The 20,667-nt window shown below is 37.5% G+C and overlaps 1 protein-coding gene across 17 annotated transcripts in view; it reads right to left on the reverse strand.

The window, feature by feature from the left end:
- The window catches only part of MAP2K5 (mitogen-activated protein kinase kinase 5), a 270,688-nt gene that overhangs the window by 169,989 nt on the left and 80,032 nt on the right, over positions 1-20,667 (reverse strand). For all 17 annotated transcript variants that reach the window (XM_042941603.1, XM_042941608.1, XM_042941602.1 and 14 more), the window contains exons 9-11: positions 11,070-11,109; positions 327-395; positions 128-209 (exon numbers count right to left, since the gene is read on the reverse strand). In XM_042941603.1, the coding sequence (XP_042797537.1) occupies positions 128-209; positions 327-395; positions 11,070-11,109 (191 nt within the window). The remainder of the gene's footprint in view (positions 1-127; positions 210-326; positions 396-11,069; positions 11,110-20,667) is intronic.

Raw genomic sequence — 20,667 nt, forward strand, 5'->3', positions numbered from 1 at the left:
ATAAAGGAGGTCATTATTGGTATATTGTAATTATTTTTAATTCTACTTGACGTCTATATCAGAACCAGGTTTCAAAGCACTCTGCCTCCCAAGTCATTTTAAAAGTATTATAATAGGGAAAACTCACCATCCATGAATTCTGTACATATTGAAATCCTGTTTTCTACGAAAAATGCACCATAAAACCCTATGATATATGATGAATCACACTGTAATAAAAATAAGACAAAAATAGTTAAAAAAAAAAACACAACAAAACAACCAAAACCCTGCAAGTCAATATCATAAGCTGCTTTGTAAGAAAAAAATGACCAAGGAAAAATTACCTTATAAAGAATTTCCAATTCAGACATAATTTGCTTCTGAAGTTCCAGTGTAATATCTAACAGTATGACCTAAATACAGAAAGGAATCAACATTCACACATATATTCATCTTTAAATTAAATATAGCTATACTCACTATGAAATATAAAAAGAAAAAATATGGTGTTTCCTCTATTCATTGCCCCTTTCTCCTCTCCACCACTATAACCCTCAGGAATATAAACTGTATCCACATCTGCCTAACCTTTTGTATTGGGGGAGGTGGTATAGAAGTGATTGATGGGACCAAGGAGAAAGCCAGGTCTCAAAGGTCAGTATTAATGGCTTTAAAAGTCAGTTAAGTTATAACACCCTTAATTTATACACCCTATTTTGGCCACATTGGTTATTTCCAGAAGAGGAAGAAAGGAATGACCCTGAAACCATTTTAAAAAATTGTCTTGTAATTCAGACACAAGGCGATGAGCAGAGAGGATGATGAGTAAAAATGACATTTAAAGTAGGCTTTTTAGAGAGAAATAAGGAGTTTTTAAAATACATCATCTTTTTATATTCTTCAGTCACGTTTCTTTGCTAATACTGAAAAAGATGCTGGAGCTTGAAGGAACCACAGAAATGATTTCATCTAATTCTCTTCTTTTAAAGGAGGAAACCAAGGTTCTGAGAAGCCACAAAGCCTGGCAATGTCAAGGTCCCTCCCCGACTCTGAGGACTGTGTACTTTTTAGAACGTCCTGTGGTGGTTTATGGTTTTCCTTAACACATCAACCACTGAGTCAGATTCATGACACAGAAATGAAAAACAATTTACAAACTTACCTAGAATAAATTCTAGTTTATTTCAAACACTTATTTCTTAAGAAAGGAGACCATCAACTGTTCAAATTTTACTCAACAGTTCAGTGAAGCCAATTCAAGGGAAATTGTTTTTACTTAAAAAAGACAGTGCTGAGAATCAAATAGGTGAAAGGCAATTTTTAAGATTTGTGGCAGAGTTTCTGACTCTAGACATTTCTAGATAAAAACTTAACATTCACAATTACCATGATAGTGCAGTTATATACCATCCAATACTGAACTACATTTTGTGTTACAACTGCAGAATATATACACTCATACTGGGGAAAAAAAACCATAAATTATGAATTGCAAACTGCTGACAGAGCAGGGAAAGAAAAAGATAATTCTAAAACACACATTTTATAGTACTGACATCCATTTGAGGAAGGGGAAAGGGAAGGGGAAAAAAAGGCACGGCCAGTTTCTATCAAGAGTTTGCTTTAGGGTTATTTATAAAAGCTCTCACTAAACCTGATTGTAAGTGTAATACAAAACTGCCAAGAAACATTTAAACGTTTCTCTTGATCAATAGTCATTTGCCAACAATATTCACTTACATTTTTGTTCCTATATAAAACTTAGTGACAAAATTAATTCATCGAGTGTTGTTTCAATTCCATGCCATAAAATATCAGAACTTTTCACACCACCATGTCAAGTACAGGGCATCTTTCACCCTCAAAAACTGCTAAAAGGAATGAACGTATTATTTACCTTAGAGCAGTGGCTCTCAACCCTGGCCTCAGGTTATCATTACTTTTATATAAAGGTATTTATATAAATACAGGACGGCACTCTAAACAAGTCCTCATGCACAGAACTTACCCTAGAATAATGGAATCAATCTTGGGTTGGGCCCACATCTTAATATTTTTTAAAAACTCTCCAGCCGATTTCTATTCCACAGCAAGGTTGAGAACCACTTATCTAAGGTTTCAAAAATGCCATTTATTCAGTATTGAGTATGACCACTAAGATATACCACATCTCCAGGCCCCCAACCCAGAAATGATTCACCACAACCAGCCAACACCTTACCGTTAACCCCAAACTATTGGCTATAAACATATCATTCCCTTGATCAAGAACCTTAATTAGGTTCCCATGTCCTAGCATAACGTTAGCATAACTCTAGCATGACATTCAAAGAATTCTTCCACAATCTGGTGATTCTAACTCCTTTTCCCACTACTCCCCACCACAAACCCAATCCTCATGTGAAACTAGATGATTTGGAAGGCAGCTATGCCCACCACCACACCATAAATGTAGAAACTAGGTGCTTTGTACTGGGGTCCACACACATGTCCTGTGCCTTCCTCACTTCCAGTCTTAATGATGCCTCCACTTGAGTTGTGCTTCCTCGCTCTACTCCACAGTTAGTAACTGTCTTTTTCTTTCTTTCTTTCTTTCTTTCTTTCTTTCTTTCTTTCTTTCTTTCTTTCTTTCTCTTTTGAGAGAGAGAGAGTGTATATGCACGTGAGCAAAGATGGGCAGAGGGAGAAGGAGAGAGAGAATCTTAAGCAGGCTCCACACTCAGTGCAGAGCCCTATGTGGGACTCGATCACATGAACCATGAGATCATGATCTGAGCCAAACTCGAGAGTTGGACGCTTAACCAACTGAGCCACCCAGGCGCCCCATTGTAAAACCTTTTCTATCTTTTAGATGAGCCTGAATGCTGCCACCACCTCTATGAAGCCATCCCCAAAGCCCTCTATCAGAATTTATTTCTAGCTCTGGCCCTTGATATTTCTCCTTATCACATTCTGCCTTGGCACTCATGCCTCACCCCCTAAAACCATAAGCCTAGAGAGCAGAGTGGTTGTAAGCCCTGCAAGGGCAAGGACTGAATCATGGGCATCTTTCTCTGGTCCGCCCCCACTCCCCACCCCCAGCACCCACCACAGGTCTTACTCACGGCAGTGCCCATTAAGTGATGTGGGATTTAATTAAAGTGCTCCTTATGACCATAATCCTCTAAATAAGAAGCTGTTTCTAGACAGGAAAGAAGTGGATTGCTTGGTTTCTACAAATGAATTTAAAACCAAAGACACAAACAGCAAAATAAATAAAAGTGCCACACTGACCTAAAATGTAGCAAGTAACACTGTATTTGTAGGGCCAATCCATTGCATTCTAAAGGGTCTTGATCATTCATGGTATTTGTTATGGTCTGGAAGAGTGGCGATTCCGTAACGGTGCAAAAGTGAATAAAGTAATTTCTGGAACTTAAGAGGGAAAGCAAAATTCACCTCAAAATAACTCTACTGCAATGCTCTTCTATTTTCTGGGAGACTTGGCACTCTAGGTATAAGGTTAATTCTCCTTCCCCTGGGCATTCCTGTGAGTGAGCTGTTAAACTGCTAAAAATAAGTCCAATTCCTTATTTGAAAGCCACGGAAAAAAGCATGGCAAATACTAATTTTCTTTTTGAGGTGCAAGGGAAGTGTGGACTCCCCGAGTCTTCATTATTCTTATTTTTTCTCCTTAGGAAGAGCTAAATTTTTCCAACTGGGGAGGATGTGCGCATGAAGCACTTCATGGAGAAAGGGTTAATGAGGGACTGAAATACCTGCGCACATTTCCGCTGCTCTCCACTACACCTCCAGGACAAATAAGGATGAGTTGTCAAGTTAAATCTAAGCAGTCAAGTGACTGAATTATAATTTACTCTGTGCTCAATTTAAATTAGTGTGAGGCTATTAAAATATACAGTATAAATACGGCAATTCATCACAAGCTGTCATGGATGACTTCATTTATTTGCTGGAGTGGCACACGCTCCACTAAAGGGAAGGAGAGCAAAATCACAGGTCAAATTAAGCATCTATTCTGTTTTAATTCGCTTATTTAATCTGTGGCGACATAATTGTCTTTTACAGTATGTACAACTCAGAAAGGAAATTTGGGAGGATTACAGTCAGTATACAAATGATTAATCAAATGGTCCATTTAAATGCTGGTTTAAAAGCAACAGAAACCCAAAGCAGTCAAAGAATGATAATCAGCACATGCTATATACAAGCTAAGAAATTTCCTGTTAGATGACTTTTTCCCAATCGGAATATAAAAAATATTAGGAAATACATTAAGCTGTACTCTTTGAAGGATTGTACAGAAACATTAATGATATAAAAAGGTTCCGTATGCAAGATGGCTAACAGTGTTTTTATTTGTTTTCTGCTCTACTTGTTCGCGACTGTCTTGCGTATCTACACCCCTCCCCCTAAAATAAAGCTAGTTAGAAACACATTTCATGAGTTATAGTCCTTATCAAACAGTTATCTTTAAAATACAATTAGCATTTTTCAAAATGGTCTCTTTAAGGTACAAATTGTCTGAATTCAGTGGTGTAAAATAAAAATCCAAGGTATTTCTATTCCTCCCAAAGTTCAACTTGCTTTTTAAAATATCTGAATTAATGGCAGCTCTTCCTGCCCACGGGTACTTGTCCCCGTGCTTCAATAAAACCACCTTTTTGCACCACACACACACAAATAATAATAATAAAATAAAATAAAATATCTGAAGTAATGATTTCCCACCTTTAAAGTCTGAAAGGGGAAACACTATGATATTCTTTTGTTGGTCTAAAACATAAGAAGATTTAAAAGTATAAAAAATACAAATATTTTGGGTAGGAAGAGAAAAGTAACAGATTTTCAAGGACTTTCATCTGACTGTACCCACAGACATTCAAAGTGCTGGTCCAACTGACCACTTGGCTTGGGATATTAAATTTCCCACATCATTCTATGCAGGCATCAGAACACTGCAGGTGATTCTGTTTAGACAAGGACTGTGATTTGCTGCTCTTCGCAATCCCTCTGTGACACAAGGCAGCCCCATCTCGCAGCTGAGGTCACAGAGAGGTTTAAGTGACATGCTTGAAGTCACACAAAAGTCAGGAGAGGGTCAGGAAAAGATCAAATGCACTTCTAACTCTTAACCTTTCATTTCACCCTTTAATATATATAAAAAAAAAATAAGCTAAGAACTACTCTGGGTGAGAGCAATGGTCCATACAAAGAACACTATGGGATATTTTGTATGTGAGGTGAACCTGCTTTCAAGATGCTACTTCAAAAGATGAATGAGTGAACTAAAAGAACGAATGAAAGAACCAAATTTATCTATTGAGTCATTTAACAAATTATGTGTTGAATACCTTGTCATTACATGGAGTGCTCTATCTAGGCCCAAATGCAAAGTTCAGCATGATTCAATGAGTAAGACAAGAAGATAAATAAGATCTTTTCTTTACTTACAAAGAGATTTCTTTCAATGTAAGAGAGGGAAGGCACATGTATATTAACAGCCAAATACAAGGCAGTATGTGATAACATCCACAAGAGACACATACAGAGAATTCTAGAGAGTTTCAAAGGACAAAGTGAGTGAGTGAGAGATAGACCATACGTGACAGGATTTATCTAAGTAAGTTCAATAGAGGACCGGGCTTTGGAGCTGACCCTTGAAGGCTGTTAAGAATTTTGATAGGTAGAGACATGGGTGAAGGCATTCTAATTAGAGAAAAATACGTGAATCAAAGTGCTGAAGTGTGAAAGTACCTGGGTTCAGATAAAGCAAGGAGGTCAACTTAAAAGAAGCACAGCATTCAGACACATAAGATATGCTATAAAAGTAGGCTGATGACATATTGTGCAAGATCTTGAGTTTCACCCCATAGAGTTCTTAGTTTATTTGGGAGTTATATAGAGCCTTTCAAGCCTTCTGAGAGGGAAAGACATGAGACCAGAACTATGCTTTAGGAAGCCAAATCTGAGGGTAGTGAACAGCAATACAGTACACAGGTTGGAAGGAAGCATGAACCTGGGGAATACTTGCCTGACTTCAAATCCTGGTTCTATTACTTATTAGTTATGGGACCTTAGGCAAGCTACTTATTTTTAAAGTTTATTATTTTGAGGCAGACAGAGGGAGAGAGAGAGAACGAACATGTGCTCATGAATGGGGGAGGGGCAGAGAGAGAATCCCGACACGGGGCTTGAACCCACGAACCATGAGATCATTTGCTGGACGCTCAACCAACTGAGCCACCCCGGTGTCCATGGACAAGCTATTAATTAATTAATTGATTATTACATGAGAAAAACATGTAGAGTGCTCAGCACAGTATAAATGATCAATAAATGGTAACCTCTATTTCTGGGAGAACAGTTTAAACGTTGGTCAGTGTCTGACAAGAGACAAAACAAGCATCTGTACTGAAGAGGTGACGAGGAAGGAAGAGATCCAAAACCAAACCAAACCCAGAACAATTAACAGGCTTCCAAACATTGACAACAGCTACAACAGGACAGTGATCTTTGAGAGACAGAAAGCAAATGAGAGGAGCCCTATGATTGTCTAGCTTACTGACTAGAGAGTGTCCAGGCCCCTGTGCTGGGAGGGAAATCCAGGCAAAGCTCAGCCATCTCCCTAAGTTGAGGACATGGAACTGGGGTGTGAGGCAGCCACAGCAGCTAGAGTTCCCTGACAGAACACCAAAGGGAGAGGGCTCCAGGGATGTGCTAAGGGACCCCCTGGAGTCTTCAGTTGATTAATGATCAATCAGCATCTGGAAGTCAGGGAACTAACACTGAGGCCAGGGAAAGAACTGCCAGAAAGACCAGAGAAACAATCTCCAGACCTCACACTAGGCAGAAAGAGTTTGCACTCCCACCAAGCAGTGTGGAAAATCCCGTAATGGTCGGGGCATTGGTGGAGTATTCAGAAGACTGTCACCTTAATTGTGTGGGGTTAAATAAGTTCCCAACTAACCACTGGACTGGTCCCATCTAATAAAGCTTAAGAGTAAGTCTTGAAAGGATCAAACTTTCACAGTCACTAAATAGCATCTCAGAATAAGCTGAAAAGTATTTATAGCAATGCAAAAATATCTAGTATCTAGTATGAGACACAACTGGCATCCAATCAAAAATGATAAGATGTTTTAGGGTGCCTGGGTGGCTCAGTTGTTAAGCATCTGACTTCGGCTCAGGTGATGATCTCACAGTTGGTGAGTTCGAATTCCACATCCTGTGAGATTGTGCCCTGCTTTGGGTGAGCACAAGCCCCATATCAGGTGAGCACAAGCCCTGCAGCGGGTGAGCACGAGTCCCACTTCGAGTGAGACTGAGCCCCACTTTGGGTGAGCATGAGCCCCGCATCGGGAGAGCTCAGGTCGGGTGAGCATGAGCCCCACTTCTCTGCCACTTGTGGGATTCTCTTCTCTCTCTCACTTGTACCCTCCTTCTCTCTCTCTCAAAAAGAAAAAAAAAAAAGAGGTTTTAAAAATAAGAAAATACAACCCAAAATGAGGAGAAAAAGTAATCAGTCAAAACTGACCCCAAATGACACATACCCTGGAATTAATAGACAAAACCATTAATAAAATTATATTCCACATATTCCATAACTACATTACATACATACAAGAAGGTAGAAGGAATACTGAGCATGTTAAGGCACAGAAGATGTAAAAAAGACCCACATAAACTTCTAGGGATCAAAAGTACAATGCCTGAGATGAACAATACACTGGACAAGAGTAATAGTAGATTAGACAGTGTAGATAAAAACTTGAGTACCTGAAAACAGAAACTATCCAAAAATGAAACATTAGAGAGAAAAAAAAAGACTAAAACAAATAACAGAGGATCATTTTAGTATGGGACAACATCAAGTAACCTAACACAGATGGAATTTAAGTTCCCAAAGTTGGGGGAGGAGGTATAATTGCTAAAAATTTCCCAAATTTGATGAAGGCTAAAAATCCACAGAACCAAGAATCTCAACAAATCCTAAACACAATAAAACCTTGGTTTGTAAGTAACTTGTTCTGTGAGTGTTCTGCAACACGAGCAAACACTTCTAATAAATTTTAACTTGATACATGAGCGATGGCTTGCAATATGAGTAGTACGTGATGCCGAATGTCACATGATCACAACTGAGCCAAAGGTTTTCTCTCCCTCTCTCTCTCTCGCTGTAGGATTGCGGGTGATCATCTCCCATGCCTGGATGGTTGGTTTCAGGCCACACAGTTTGGCAGAAGTCAGTGATTTTTCAGAACATTGAAGGTGCCCACAACTGGCACTTGTGTATTTTTTTGTCACTTCAGATCACTTATAGACAGTCCTTTGCTTTTCCATACAAGAGTAAGCTTAGGAATGCTTTGCTTCATTCTAGGTCAGGCTGACTGCAGATATAGACCCCTTCCTCTGCTGCCTTATTGCCAGTTACATTAAATACAGTATATGACAAGACTTTATTAACACTGTACCATAGTCAACATCCGTGTGAGTGTATATATACAATGGCTCCCGTGCAGAAAAAGATTCCACTGAGCCAATAGACAGCAGTGATTCCATTAGTAATAGTGAAAGTCGTCCTACACAATAACCCTCCTCTCTCTTGTCTCCCTCATACCAGCCACAAAGGTTTTCAAAAGTAAGTGCAGGTTAATTTGTTTATTTTTCTTTATATTTTATATTTTCTTTATTATTTTGTATTACATTACAGTATTATAATCATTCTTTTTTATATAATTTTTTTACTTTTTTTTAGTTTTGAGACAGAGACAGAGTGTGAGTGGGGGTGGGGCAGAGAGAGAGGGAGACACAGAATTCAAAGTGGGCTCCAGGCTCTGAGCTGTCAGCACAGAGCCTGACATGGGCTCGAACTCACAAACTGTGAGATCACGACCTGAGCCAAAGTCGGGTGCTTCAACTGTGAGGCACCCAGGCACCACTTGTAATCATTCTTATGTGAATATTTTTGGGTTGTGGAACAAATCATCTGAGTTTACATTATTTCTTATGGGGAAATTCACTTTGATATACAAGTGCTTTGGATTACAAGCATGTTTCCAGAATGAATTACGCTCTCAAACCAAGGTGTGTGTGTGTACATATTTTTTTTAAACCAAACGTAGTTAACTGTTGACAACTGAGGAATCTGGAGGAAGCATCTTATAACTTTTCTGTAAGTTTAAGTAACTTTTTTAAAAAGTTTCCAAAGAAAATGTTTTAAATGATATTAGGGAAGGAAAGAACAAAGTATATCAAGATGACCAGCCTCACAAGCCAGTCTGGCAGGTGCAATTAAAAAGCAGAAATTATGAGATTGGACTAAAATACAAGACCCAACTATATGCTGGCTATGAGAAATTTATCTCAAATAAAATGACATAACAGGTTAAAAATAAAAGGCTATAGCATGCTAATACTAGTCAAAATAAAGCTGCAGTAGCTATCTATGTTAATATCAGACAATGTAGATTTCAGAGCAAAGAATATTATCATGGCCAAAGAAGGGCCACTTTGTAATGAAATAATAAAGGGCCAATTCATCAACAAGACATAACACTCCTAAATATGCCTAACAGATTTGCAAAAAACATGAAGCAAAAGATGAAAGAACTGCAAGGAAAAAAACCAGACAAATCCACAATTATTGCTGGGAATTTCCACACCCATCTTTCAACAGTTGACAGAACAAATAGATAAAAAGCAGTAAAGCATACAGAAATTTTGAACACTGTCAGCCAATTTGATCTAATTGACATTTACACAACACCCTATAAAACAGACTATACATTTTTTTCAAGTGCACAGGAAACACTTAACCAAGATAATTCATATCCTGGGCCATAATACAAATCTCAGTAAACTTAAAATAATTCCAATTATAGACAGTATGTTCTCTGACCACAACAGACTTAAATTAGAAACCAATAATGGAAAGATATCTAGAAAATCTCTAAATATGTAGAAACTAAATAACATACTGCTAAGATTTAATAAAAGAAACTCTGCCTGTTTTGAAGAAATAGCACATTTCTTTCTTTCAGAGTATGACTATTAAATAAGTTACTTGGATTTTGCATTGGCAGCCAAGAAGCTCAGGGCTAAACTAAAAGTTTAAATAGAATAACTATATCTACTCTTAAATCATTCATTCATTCAACTCAGATGAAATTTCAACACAGCAATAGTATCTACTTTTTTTTTTTTAACTAGGCTTCATGCCCAGTGTGGAGTCCAACATGGGGCTTGAACTCACAACCCTGAGATCAAGACCTGAGCTGAAATAAAGAGTCTAATGCTTAACTAACTGAGCCACCCAGGCACCTCAATCATACCTACTCTTAAATGATTCATTCAATCAACTCGGCTTAAACATCTAGTATGTTTTATAAATTTTATAGAATCTAGGAATATACAGTGACAACAATATAGTCCTTGCTCTAAAGCTCAGTTTTATGGTCAGGTCTGGTAGACAGCATATTTGTAAACACCTGCTGTTTGCATTTATTCAAAGTCTCTAACAGCTCTGTTTTAAATGTGTCCTTTCTTTAAAATTGCTCTTAATCCTTTTCAGAAATAGCTATTAGCCCCTTGCCATACCTAACTAAATAATCATGCATGAGAATTTTAATATTAGCCAAGGTTAAGTGTAATTCAAAATGTATGAAATTATGAGAAATTATAATGCCCTTGCAAGGACAAACAGTCGAGTTTTTTTAGATGATTTATAGGGGTGCTCCCTTCTCTTGGACTGAATAACCTAAAGTTGACTGTCTTTAAATATATTATTGACAACAATCTAAGAGTTCTGACATCTAAAGGAACAAATAACTCAATAGACAGGAAAACAGTGCTTGAGCTGGTGAAGGTATCCTGAGAGAAGAAGCTGATTACCACAACAGGACCAAAGCTTCCATAACCTACCATCCAAATCTTTCATCTCCTCTTTCACAATAACTGTGACTCAAAGCTAACACATTATTTCATCTCCTCTTTCACAATAACTGTGACTCAAAGCTAACCGGAGAAGGACAAAGTAGTGAGCATTAAGAACTTCATGAATTTCATAAAACACATCCAGCACTTACCTTTACAGCTAATATTTTCCCACTTGGGACATGATATGCTCTATGGGAAGAAAAAAACATGACAAAATCACTTGGGATACTAAACAACCTACAGAATGGTTAAGGACGTAAATATAAATTAGAACATATCTGCCAGCAATGGGATATGTGATACTTTCAAAGAACACTCATAACATGAGCAATAGATGTTTCTATCGAGCTTAATGGTTTATACAACCATTCACTATACATTACCTGAAAATAACCCTCTGAGGTAATGTGGGTATTATCATCTTCCTTTTAGAGACTGAGATCTCCGAAGGGCAGAGAAGCTAAGCAGTTTTCCCAAGGGCACAGAGTTGATAAGTGGCAGAACGACACCTCAAACCCAAGTCTTCTGCCTCCAGATCCTCACAACTGACCATCACTGTGTGCGTGGGAATCTTCTAAGTCTTCGGCTAAACACTGTGCGGAGCCATTTGTAAAGTGGGAGGTTTTCCTTTTGTGTACTTCAACTATATATACAGGTAAACTAAATCTCTACATTTCATCAAAATCATCTCAAAACACATGGGATTAGCTACGGCTTAAGATATAAATTCATATAAGAAATCACAGACTTATCAGGCTCAAGTATGTGGTTCATCTTTTCCCAATTTTAGCACCTCTCAATATTAAAAAAGCTTTAGAAAAGAGACAAGCTCAAATGACCAGATACAGTGAAATAACAATTGAAATCAAGGAAAAGAAACACACTCATTTATGAAAAGGAATAAAATAATCGGGTTTGCAGAAACAAAACCCCATTACTTCTCATCAAGACCTTTTATGTTTAAGTGACATGTGGCCTTTCACACACGTTCTGCAAGGAAGGTACATTCTGACCATCATCCAGGGACAATCCGTCTTATAAAGAAGTGTCTAAACAAACCACACAGTATAAACAAGCACTGTTCTTGCAAGTCCATAAAAGTATAAATAAACAATCGGTTTGCAAGAGTTAAAATCTTGCACTGTAGAGGATTTTGCAAATTGGCCAAAATCAGATTGTTCTTCTTCTCGCCCAGCTGTGTTAAGGTGTTTGGGCAGGGAAGATGTGGGACAGTGGAAGTTAGCTTCCTAGGAATTCCCTGACTTTACCGGCCAAGTTGCAAAATATATTTACCAGGTTCCCAATAGTTTACTTGGCGATGACTCAGTAGAAAAAACTGCTCATTTCTTAAACAAAACATAGATTCTACTATTATCAAAATGAAAATATCAGTTTCTGTTGTTTCAGCAGAAATATCTGTGTGGCTGCTCTGACAAATTTTTTAACAGATTTATTGAGGTGCAATTATATATGTAAAATTCACTTATTTGAAGTATGTAATTCAAATTTTAGAATTTTAGTAAATTTACTGGCCTTTTGCAATCACTGACAAGTGTTTTTTTTTAAGTGACTGACTTATAAAAATGGTTTCATTATTAAGAACCATCAAGTGTTTGTAAATTTTCACACATAAAATGTTACAAATTTGGGTAATACTAGAAAAAACATACATATATAGATATGTGCATATCTATATATGTATATACCTATATATATTAGTGTTACAAGAAATTTGTTCTGCTTTTCCTATTTGAGTGGACTACGGAAAGTAAACTTAGCCTTTAACAATTAATTGTAAAGAAACCCAAGTGTATCTCACTTAAAGAAAGGCAAGATTATAAAAATTAAGTGGCAACTATTCACCTTACTTAAGAGTTCTTTAACCTGTAAGGTGTCTAAAGACTTTCTCTAAATATCAACCTCTCTAGTATACATAAATACTCCTGCATTTATAAAACTGAAATTTAAAAAATTTTACACTTTGCATCAAGTGGTATACATTTTATAAGAGGAACCCCTATAATATACTGGTTTTAGAACAAATTACCATTTAATTTATTATCTATGTTAACATAAGACTTTTAGAATGTGAAGCTACATTTCAGGTCATGATTCGACTCATGATAGATCTGAACTCATACGACAGACTGGTATATAAAAACTAACATTGTGGTGTTGTCACTGCCTGACAGAGAAGTTGTTAGATTATACTAATCTGAAAGGTGATTTGAAGGAAGTTAATAACCTTATTCTGTGCGAATGTAGGTAATATAATATGTAAGATAACAATATATTATTTTCCCCTTGTATACTAGAAATTCTTCCATTTTCCACCTTAAGAAAAAAAAAAAAAAGAGGTTAGAGAGAGAGAGCCAAAGCATAAGAGACTCTGAAAAATCGAAAACAAACTGAAGGTTGATGGGGGGTGGGAGGGAGGGGAGGGTGGGTGATGGGTACTGAGGAGGGCAGCTTTTGGGATGAGCACTGGGTGTTGTATGGAAACCAATTTGACAATTTCATATTAAAATTTCATGTTAAAAAATAAATAAATAAACTTTAAAAAATGCTGCATATTAGAATTCCTAACCAAGGACTAAAATATGAAGATAGAACAGTTGAATGCATACACAAGGATTCAAAAGTTGCAAAAAGAACCGTGGTGCTACTTTGGACAACAAGCAACACTTGGACGTTTGAGACCAACAGCAGTGATAAGGAGATGACTAGAAGATAGTCTAATGTATACACCGTACTGGACAGTTTGGCAACTTAATTAGCTTGTCAAGAAGGCCGATGTCTTTTCCAAAAGAAAGGTCTCCTATTTCCAAGTGAATTAAAAGGGGGAGGCTTGATGATTTAATTATGACGCACGCTAATTCATCCGTGGAAGTTTGGGTTCAATTTCGAGCAATAAAGATGCTGGGAGGTTTGGTTTACAGTGCAATGACAGTACCAGTTTAACATTTAATCATCAGGGAGAAGTGGATGACAAAGGCAAGGCCAGTCATGAGTTGAACGTGTCCCTTAACTTTGCAAATGGCATTCTACCTGGAGAAAAGGAATTTGTTTACTTTCAACAGATACTGCATCTCAATTGTCTTGACCTTCCCCAACACATTAACTATAAAGTGATTAATGAAGTTTGAATGGAGGCTCTGGTTACACCAAAAGACAACTATACACCTCTGCATTGTTTTAATTAACAGCTAACACTTCAAATTAGTTTATTGTTGCTACAGTAATTACCTGTTCCAATGAGTGCATGAAGGAAGCATTTTTATGTTATATTTGGAGTGCTGAGTCCTTGAGTGTTCCGGTTTGTTTGTGACCAGCACAGACCTTCTGGGAATACTCCCAGCCCTTAAAATTGAGCACACAACAACATATACACTTTTGCAAGGCACAAACTAGTAGCCTGGCATAAATTTTTTGAGTATTTAAAATAGCAAGGAGATGGGTAACAGAGGGCAACACTTACTATCTGTATTTTCTTACTTTCTTCTTTCATTTGGAACAATAGGTTTTAGATGACTAGACAAAAAGTTGGCATCAACTTTTAACTTTGGTACAGAATCAGATAATTTATTGAGATAGTAGGTAATATAAAGAATTGTCTAATCTAATCCTTTCCTTTTACATTGGCTACACCCAAAAGCCAGGGTGAAAAAACTTGTCCCAACTTAACAATCAACGGCAAGGCCAAGATTGGAACTGTGGCAGAATACACACATTTTAGGACCTAAAAGAAATATGTGGTGATGTGTAAGTTTTCTTAACGGCATTCTAGGGCAGGGAAGCTCATAATTCAAAACTTAAAAGGTGCGACCTATGTCAGTCAGGCTGAGGACCACCACCTCTGAATGTCTCCAGACAAAGAAGAATTCTGCAAGCACTGTCAACCTATCATGAGAGGGAGAAGAGCGAAGGGTGTAGGCTCTTAGTCACTGTCCAGGTTTTGATCCCAGCTCTGCCACTTCTTTTGTTTTTGTTTTTGTTTTTATTTAAATTCTAGTTAGTTAAGATACAGTGTAATATTAGTTTCAGGTGTACAATATAGTGATTCCACACTTCCATACAACACCTGGTGCTCGTCACAGGTGCACTCCTTAATCCCCGTACCCACTTCCCCTCTGGTAACCTTCAGTTTGTTCTCTATAGTTAAGAGTCTGCTTCTTTGTTTGCCTCTATCTTTCTTCCCTTTGCTTCTTTGTTTTAAATCCCGCATATGAGTAAAATCATAAGGTATTTATCTTTCTCTGACTTATTTCACTTAGCATTATACTCTCCAGCTCCATCCATGTTGTTGCAAATGGCAAGATTTCATTCTTTATGGCTGAATAATATTCTACAGTGTGTGTCTGTGTGTGTGTATATATACGGAGACATACTATATCTTCTTTATGCATTCAGTAATCGATGACACTTGGTCTGTTTCCATAATTTGGCTATTGTAAATAAGACTGCTATAAACACCAGGGTGTATGTATCCCTTTGGATTAGTATTTTTGCATTCTTTGGGTAGATACCTAAGAGTGCAACTGCTGGATTGTAGGGTAGTTCTATTTTTAATTTTTCAAGGAACCTCTATACTGTCTCCCACTGTGGCTGCACCAGTTTGTGTTCCTACTGACAGTATAAGAGGGTTTCTTTCGCTCCAAATTCTTGCCAAAATGTGTTGTTTCTGGTGTTGTTAATTTTGGCCATTGTGACAGGCATGAAGTGATAGCTCATTGTGATTCTGATTTGTATTTCCCTGATGGAGAGTGATGTTGAGTTTTGTTTTGTTTTGTTGAGCATCTTTTCATGTGTCTGCTGGCTATCTGGATGTCTTCTTTGGAGAAATGTCTGTTCATGTCTTCTGCCCATCTTTAAATTGGATTATTTGTTTTGGGGGGTGTTGATTTGTATAAGTTCTTTATATATTTTGGATACTAACCCTTTGTCAGATGTCATTTACAAATATCTTCTCTCATTCTGTAGGTTGCTTTTTAGTTTTGTTGATTGTTTCCTTTGCTGTGCAGAAACTTATTTTGATGTAGTCCCAATAGTTTATTTTTGCTTTTGTTTCCCTTGCTTCAGGAGACATATCTAGAAACATGTTGCTATGGCCGATGTCAGAGAAATTACTGCCTGTGCTCTTCAAGGATTTTAGGTTTTTAATCCATTTTGCGGGGTTTTTTGTACATGGTGAAAGAGTAGGGTCTAGTTTCATTCTTTTGCATGTTCCAGCTCGGCCACTTCTTAATGTGAACTTAAATTGTTAGAAAACCTCACTGTGTCTCAAGTCTGGAAAGCGGAAATCGGTCCCTACCTACAGAGCTGTGAGGATTCCAGGAGATAAATGCAGGTAAAGCACTGAGGACAAGGCCTGGCACATAGTAAGCATGCATTAAATGTCAGGATCCTGGGAAGTTTTCAGAGCAGCTAGGCGTTTTAAGAATAAAACCTGCTAAAACCGAAAGAGTAAGAGTTCTCTCTGTGCTTTAAGAGTCAGGCTGTGGGGCGCCTGGGTGGCTCAGTCGGTTAAGCGGCCGACTTCGGCTCGGGTCATGATCTCGCAGTCTGTGAGTTCGAGCCCCGCATTGGGCTCTGTGCTGACAGCTCAGAGCCTGGAGCCTGTTTCAATTCTGTGTCTCCCTCTCTCTGACCCTCCCCCATTCATGCTCTGTCTCTCTCTGTGTCAAAAATAAATAAACGTTAAAAAAAAAAAATTAAAAAAAAAAAGAGTCAGGCTGTGTGCTCTACAAAAGAAGGCTAATAAAGCTTTAGGAAAGAAGACTGAAAAAAGGCTGCAGTGTATCATTTTTAGTTAAGAAAAGCAAGTTGTATTATTTCATGTTGAACCAACTTGCTGAAGACAAAGAATCAGTCATCTAAAATGCTAGGACTATACCATGATTCAAGGTCTAGATTTCTTACCAGGTTTATCTCTTGTCCGTTACCAAAGCCTATTTTCACTACAGATAGTACCACATTCGGTGTTCATCTCAGCAGAAACACCACCTGACAATCATTGTTGCTAAATGAGAAACCTACTTTTCATTCTTCTGTTAACAGGAAAGCTTTTGTTAATTACTGTTAATATAAGCTACCTTAAAAATTCACATACCTTCTTTTAATATACACCCTCATAGAAGATAAAATAAAAATTTGAGGCCTCTCCTAGTCTTCAGTCTTTAGTATCTGTTATAACACGTAGTACACTGCAGAAAATTGTTTCTATCTATCTCCCATATTGGGCAGGGAACACTACCATGTCCTAATCATCTTTGCATTCTTTATACTTTGCATGAGTCCTGGCCCATGGGAGGTGCTCCGTACCTAATAAATGTTTGAAAAGATGAATACTACTTATGGGTGAAAAGAAGATCTGTCACTTGGATAGAATTCTACATGCATTTAATTAATTGATTCCATAGCCTTAGGAGTAGGAATTATTTTTCCCCAGCTTTACTGAGATATAGTTCGACATATAACAGGAGGAGAAGTTATTATCATCATCCCCACTTTAAGGGTAGATTTCCAACTGTTGAATCAAAAGTCTTAGAAGGGCTCCTCGGTTACTCATTGAGCTCTGCAGCTGCCAATCTCCCTTATCTACACTACTCACTCTGCTCCTCCAAACATCCTCCTGCTTCAGGCCATTCGTACCTACTCCTCAGGCCTGGGACACTCTTCCTTCAATTTCCACTTGGCTTGCTCCATCACTTACTTCAGATCCAAAGTTACTTTTTTGACTACCTGAGATTAAAAAGCTCATTCTCCTTCTTTATTCTTCATAGAAATTTATCAACACCTAACATCGTTTATTAATTTATTATCTGTCTGCCACTGCTAGAAAGCAAGCTCCATGAAAACAGGAACTTCTGGTTTTTTGTTCCCTGCTGTATCTCCAGTGCCTAAAACTGTGCTGGGCGCATTTTATGAATATTTGTTGAATGAATAAATGAATACATTTCCTTAATTGCTACAGATCTATTTTTGTTTTTTATTTTTCTTAAGGCAGTTTAAAGTTTTTCTAGGAAACTGTTCAATTTCTGTTTTTAATTTTATCATAAAATTTTTATTGTATCCTCTTAAAAATCTCTGCTCTGTCTAGAATTATGTCTCCTTTTTTCACCCAAATTTTGTTGTTTGTGCCTTCTTTCTGTAACACGTGCTCAATCTTTCCAAGGAACCAGCTGTTGGTTTTGAGTTGTTTCTTGAATTTTGATTTTTTTTTTCTAAGTTTCTTTCCTTCCACTTTCTTTGGAATTAACCCCTGCCATCAAAAATTTTTTTCTTGAGGGGGCGCCTGGGTGGCTCAGTCGGTTGGGCGTCTGACTTTGGCTCAGGTCATGATCTCGCGGTCTGTGAGTTCGGGCCCCGCGTCGGGCTCTGTGCTAACAGCTCAGAGCCTGGAGCCTGTTTCAGATTCTGTGTCTCCCTCTCTCTCTGACCTTCCCCCATTCATGCTCTGTCTCTCTCTGTCTCAAAAATGAATAAATGTTTAAAAAAAAGTTTTTTTTTTTAATTTTTTTCTTGAGTTAGATGTTAAGTCTATTAATATCCAGTTTTTCTTCTCTAACGTTTATACAAAAAACTACCCTTTAGGTATGACTGTATCACATGAGCATTCATATATGGTTTTGATCAGTTGTGTTTTTATTCCATTATAATATATGACTTATAAATTATTCAGATGTGTGCATTTTAATTTCCGAATGTAGGAGAAGGTTAACTTATTAATAATTTCTTTTTTTTTCAACTTTTTAAAATTTAAAGTGAGCTCTACACCCAACGTGGGGCTTGAACTCACGACCCCAAGATCAAGAGTCACGTGTTCTACTGACTAAGCCAGCCAGGCACCCCTTATTAATGATTTCTAAATTAACTACCATAGTCAGAAAAAGTGATCTATATGTTACAAACTTCAGTGAGACTTGCCTTGTGCCCTAGTATGGTTTTTAAAAATTAAATTTTCTGTACCTGAATATAATTTATATTCTCATTTGATTGATGAAGGGTTTTTTTTTTAATGTTTATTTATTTATGTTGAGAGAAGGCATGCATGCAAGAGCAGGGGAGGGGTAGCGAGAGAAGGAGAGAGAGAAATAAGTAGGGTCCACACTGCCAGTGCGGAGCTCAACGTGGGGCTCAAAGTCACAAACTGCGAGATCATGACCCGAGCTGAATCAAGAGTCAGATGTTTAACCAACTGAGCCACCCAGGCACCCCAAATAATGAAGAGTTCTAATATATGACCATGTAACTAACCTGTTAAATGTGATGTTAAAATCTTTTATATCCTTACTAATTTTGGTCTGATTAATCTACTGAATACTGAGAGGCATTATCCCACTATGACTGAATTTACCAAATTTTCCTTGTACTTCTGAATATTTCTGCTTTATGTATCTTAAGATTGTTATTAGTTACATGTAAGTTCTGGGCTGTTATGTAATCACAGTCCTCTTCTTCTATCATTATATAGTAGCTTTTTCTATCTCTAATGATACTTTTTGCCTTAAGGACTTTTTTTCTATTATATTAATGTAACCACAGCTTTCTTTTGATTAGTTTTTCCTGGTACCTTCTCCCCATCTTTCCCTTTCAACCTTTCTCTGCTTTTAAATTTATTTATTCGTTTGTTTGTTTTTAGAGAGAGAACCCAGATGAGAACGGAAGAGGGGCGGAGATAGAATCTTAAGGAGGTTCCATGCTCAGTGTGGAGCCTGACGTGGAGCTCGATCCCATGACTCTGGGATCATGACCTCAGCCAAAATCAAGAGTCGGATGCTCAACTGACTGAGCCACCCAGGAGCCCCTCAACCTTTCTCTGTCTTTGTTTTAGGAATGTATCCTAAAAGAGTCTAAAAGAGCATATGGCTTTATTTCTAAAAGTTCAATCTAACCAATCTATTAATTGGCAATATATTTATTGTAATCGCTGATATTTATTGTCTGTTTATACTTGCTGTAATTACTAATACATTTGGATCTATTCCTACCACCAATTCATTTACTTTACACCTCTCTCTCTCTACTTTACTGGATTATTACCCTTTTCTTCCTTCTATTTGTTTTGGAATTCTACATCCATTCTTTGCCTTTTAGTTATTACTTATACAATTTTTAATAATCATACCTGATTTAACAAAATAGTAAGTTAATTGCTATCTTTATCCTCTCTCAAACAATATAAAAATCTTAGAATATTTTAATTCCAATTAGCCCTTCTCACTTTATATTATTTTGTCCAGTCTTTTTGTTTGACTTCATTTTGATGTCCCTGAACTAATCACTACTATTGTTGTTTTGTATAGTCAGGTTTATCTGGGGCGCCTGAGTGGCTCAGTTGGTTAAGCATCCAAGTTTGGCTCAGGTCATGATCTCGCTGTTCATGGGTTCGAGCCCGGTGTCGGGCTCTGTGCTGACAGCTCAGAGCCTGGAGCCTGCTTTGGATTCTGTGTTTCCCTCTCTCTCTCTGCCCCTCCTCCGCTTGTGCTCTCTCTCTCTCTCTCTCTCTCTCCGAAAAATAAACATTGAAAAAAAAATTTATATAGTTAGGTTTATCTAAATAGTCACCATTCCTTCTTTCATTTTACTCCTTTTTGGATTCAGTTTCGTTCTAGCTAAAGTACTTCCCAGTAATAAACTAACACGTCCTCCTCCCCCTATTTATCTTTCTCTCTCTGCCTACACATGTACACGCGCGCACACACACACACATTCTTTTTATTAATTTCTGAAGGTGTATTTATTTTA

Source organism: Panthera leo, chromosome B3, assembly GCF_018350215.1.
Source record: "Panthera leo isolate Ple1 chromosome B3, P.leo_Ple1_pat1.1, whole genome shotgun sequence".
Lineage (NCBI taxonomy): Eukaryota > Metazoa > Chordata > Mammalia > Carnivora > Felidae > Panthera > Panthera leo.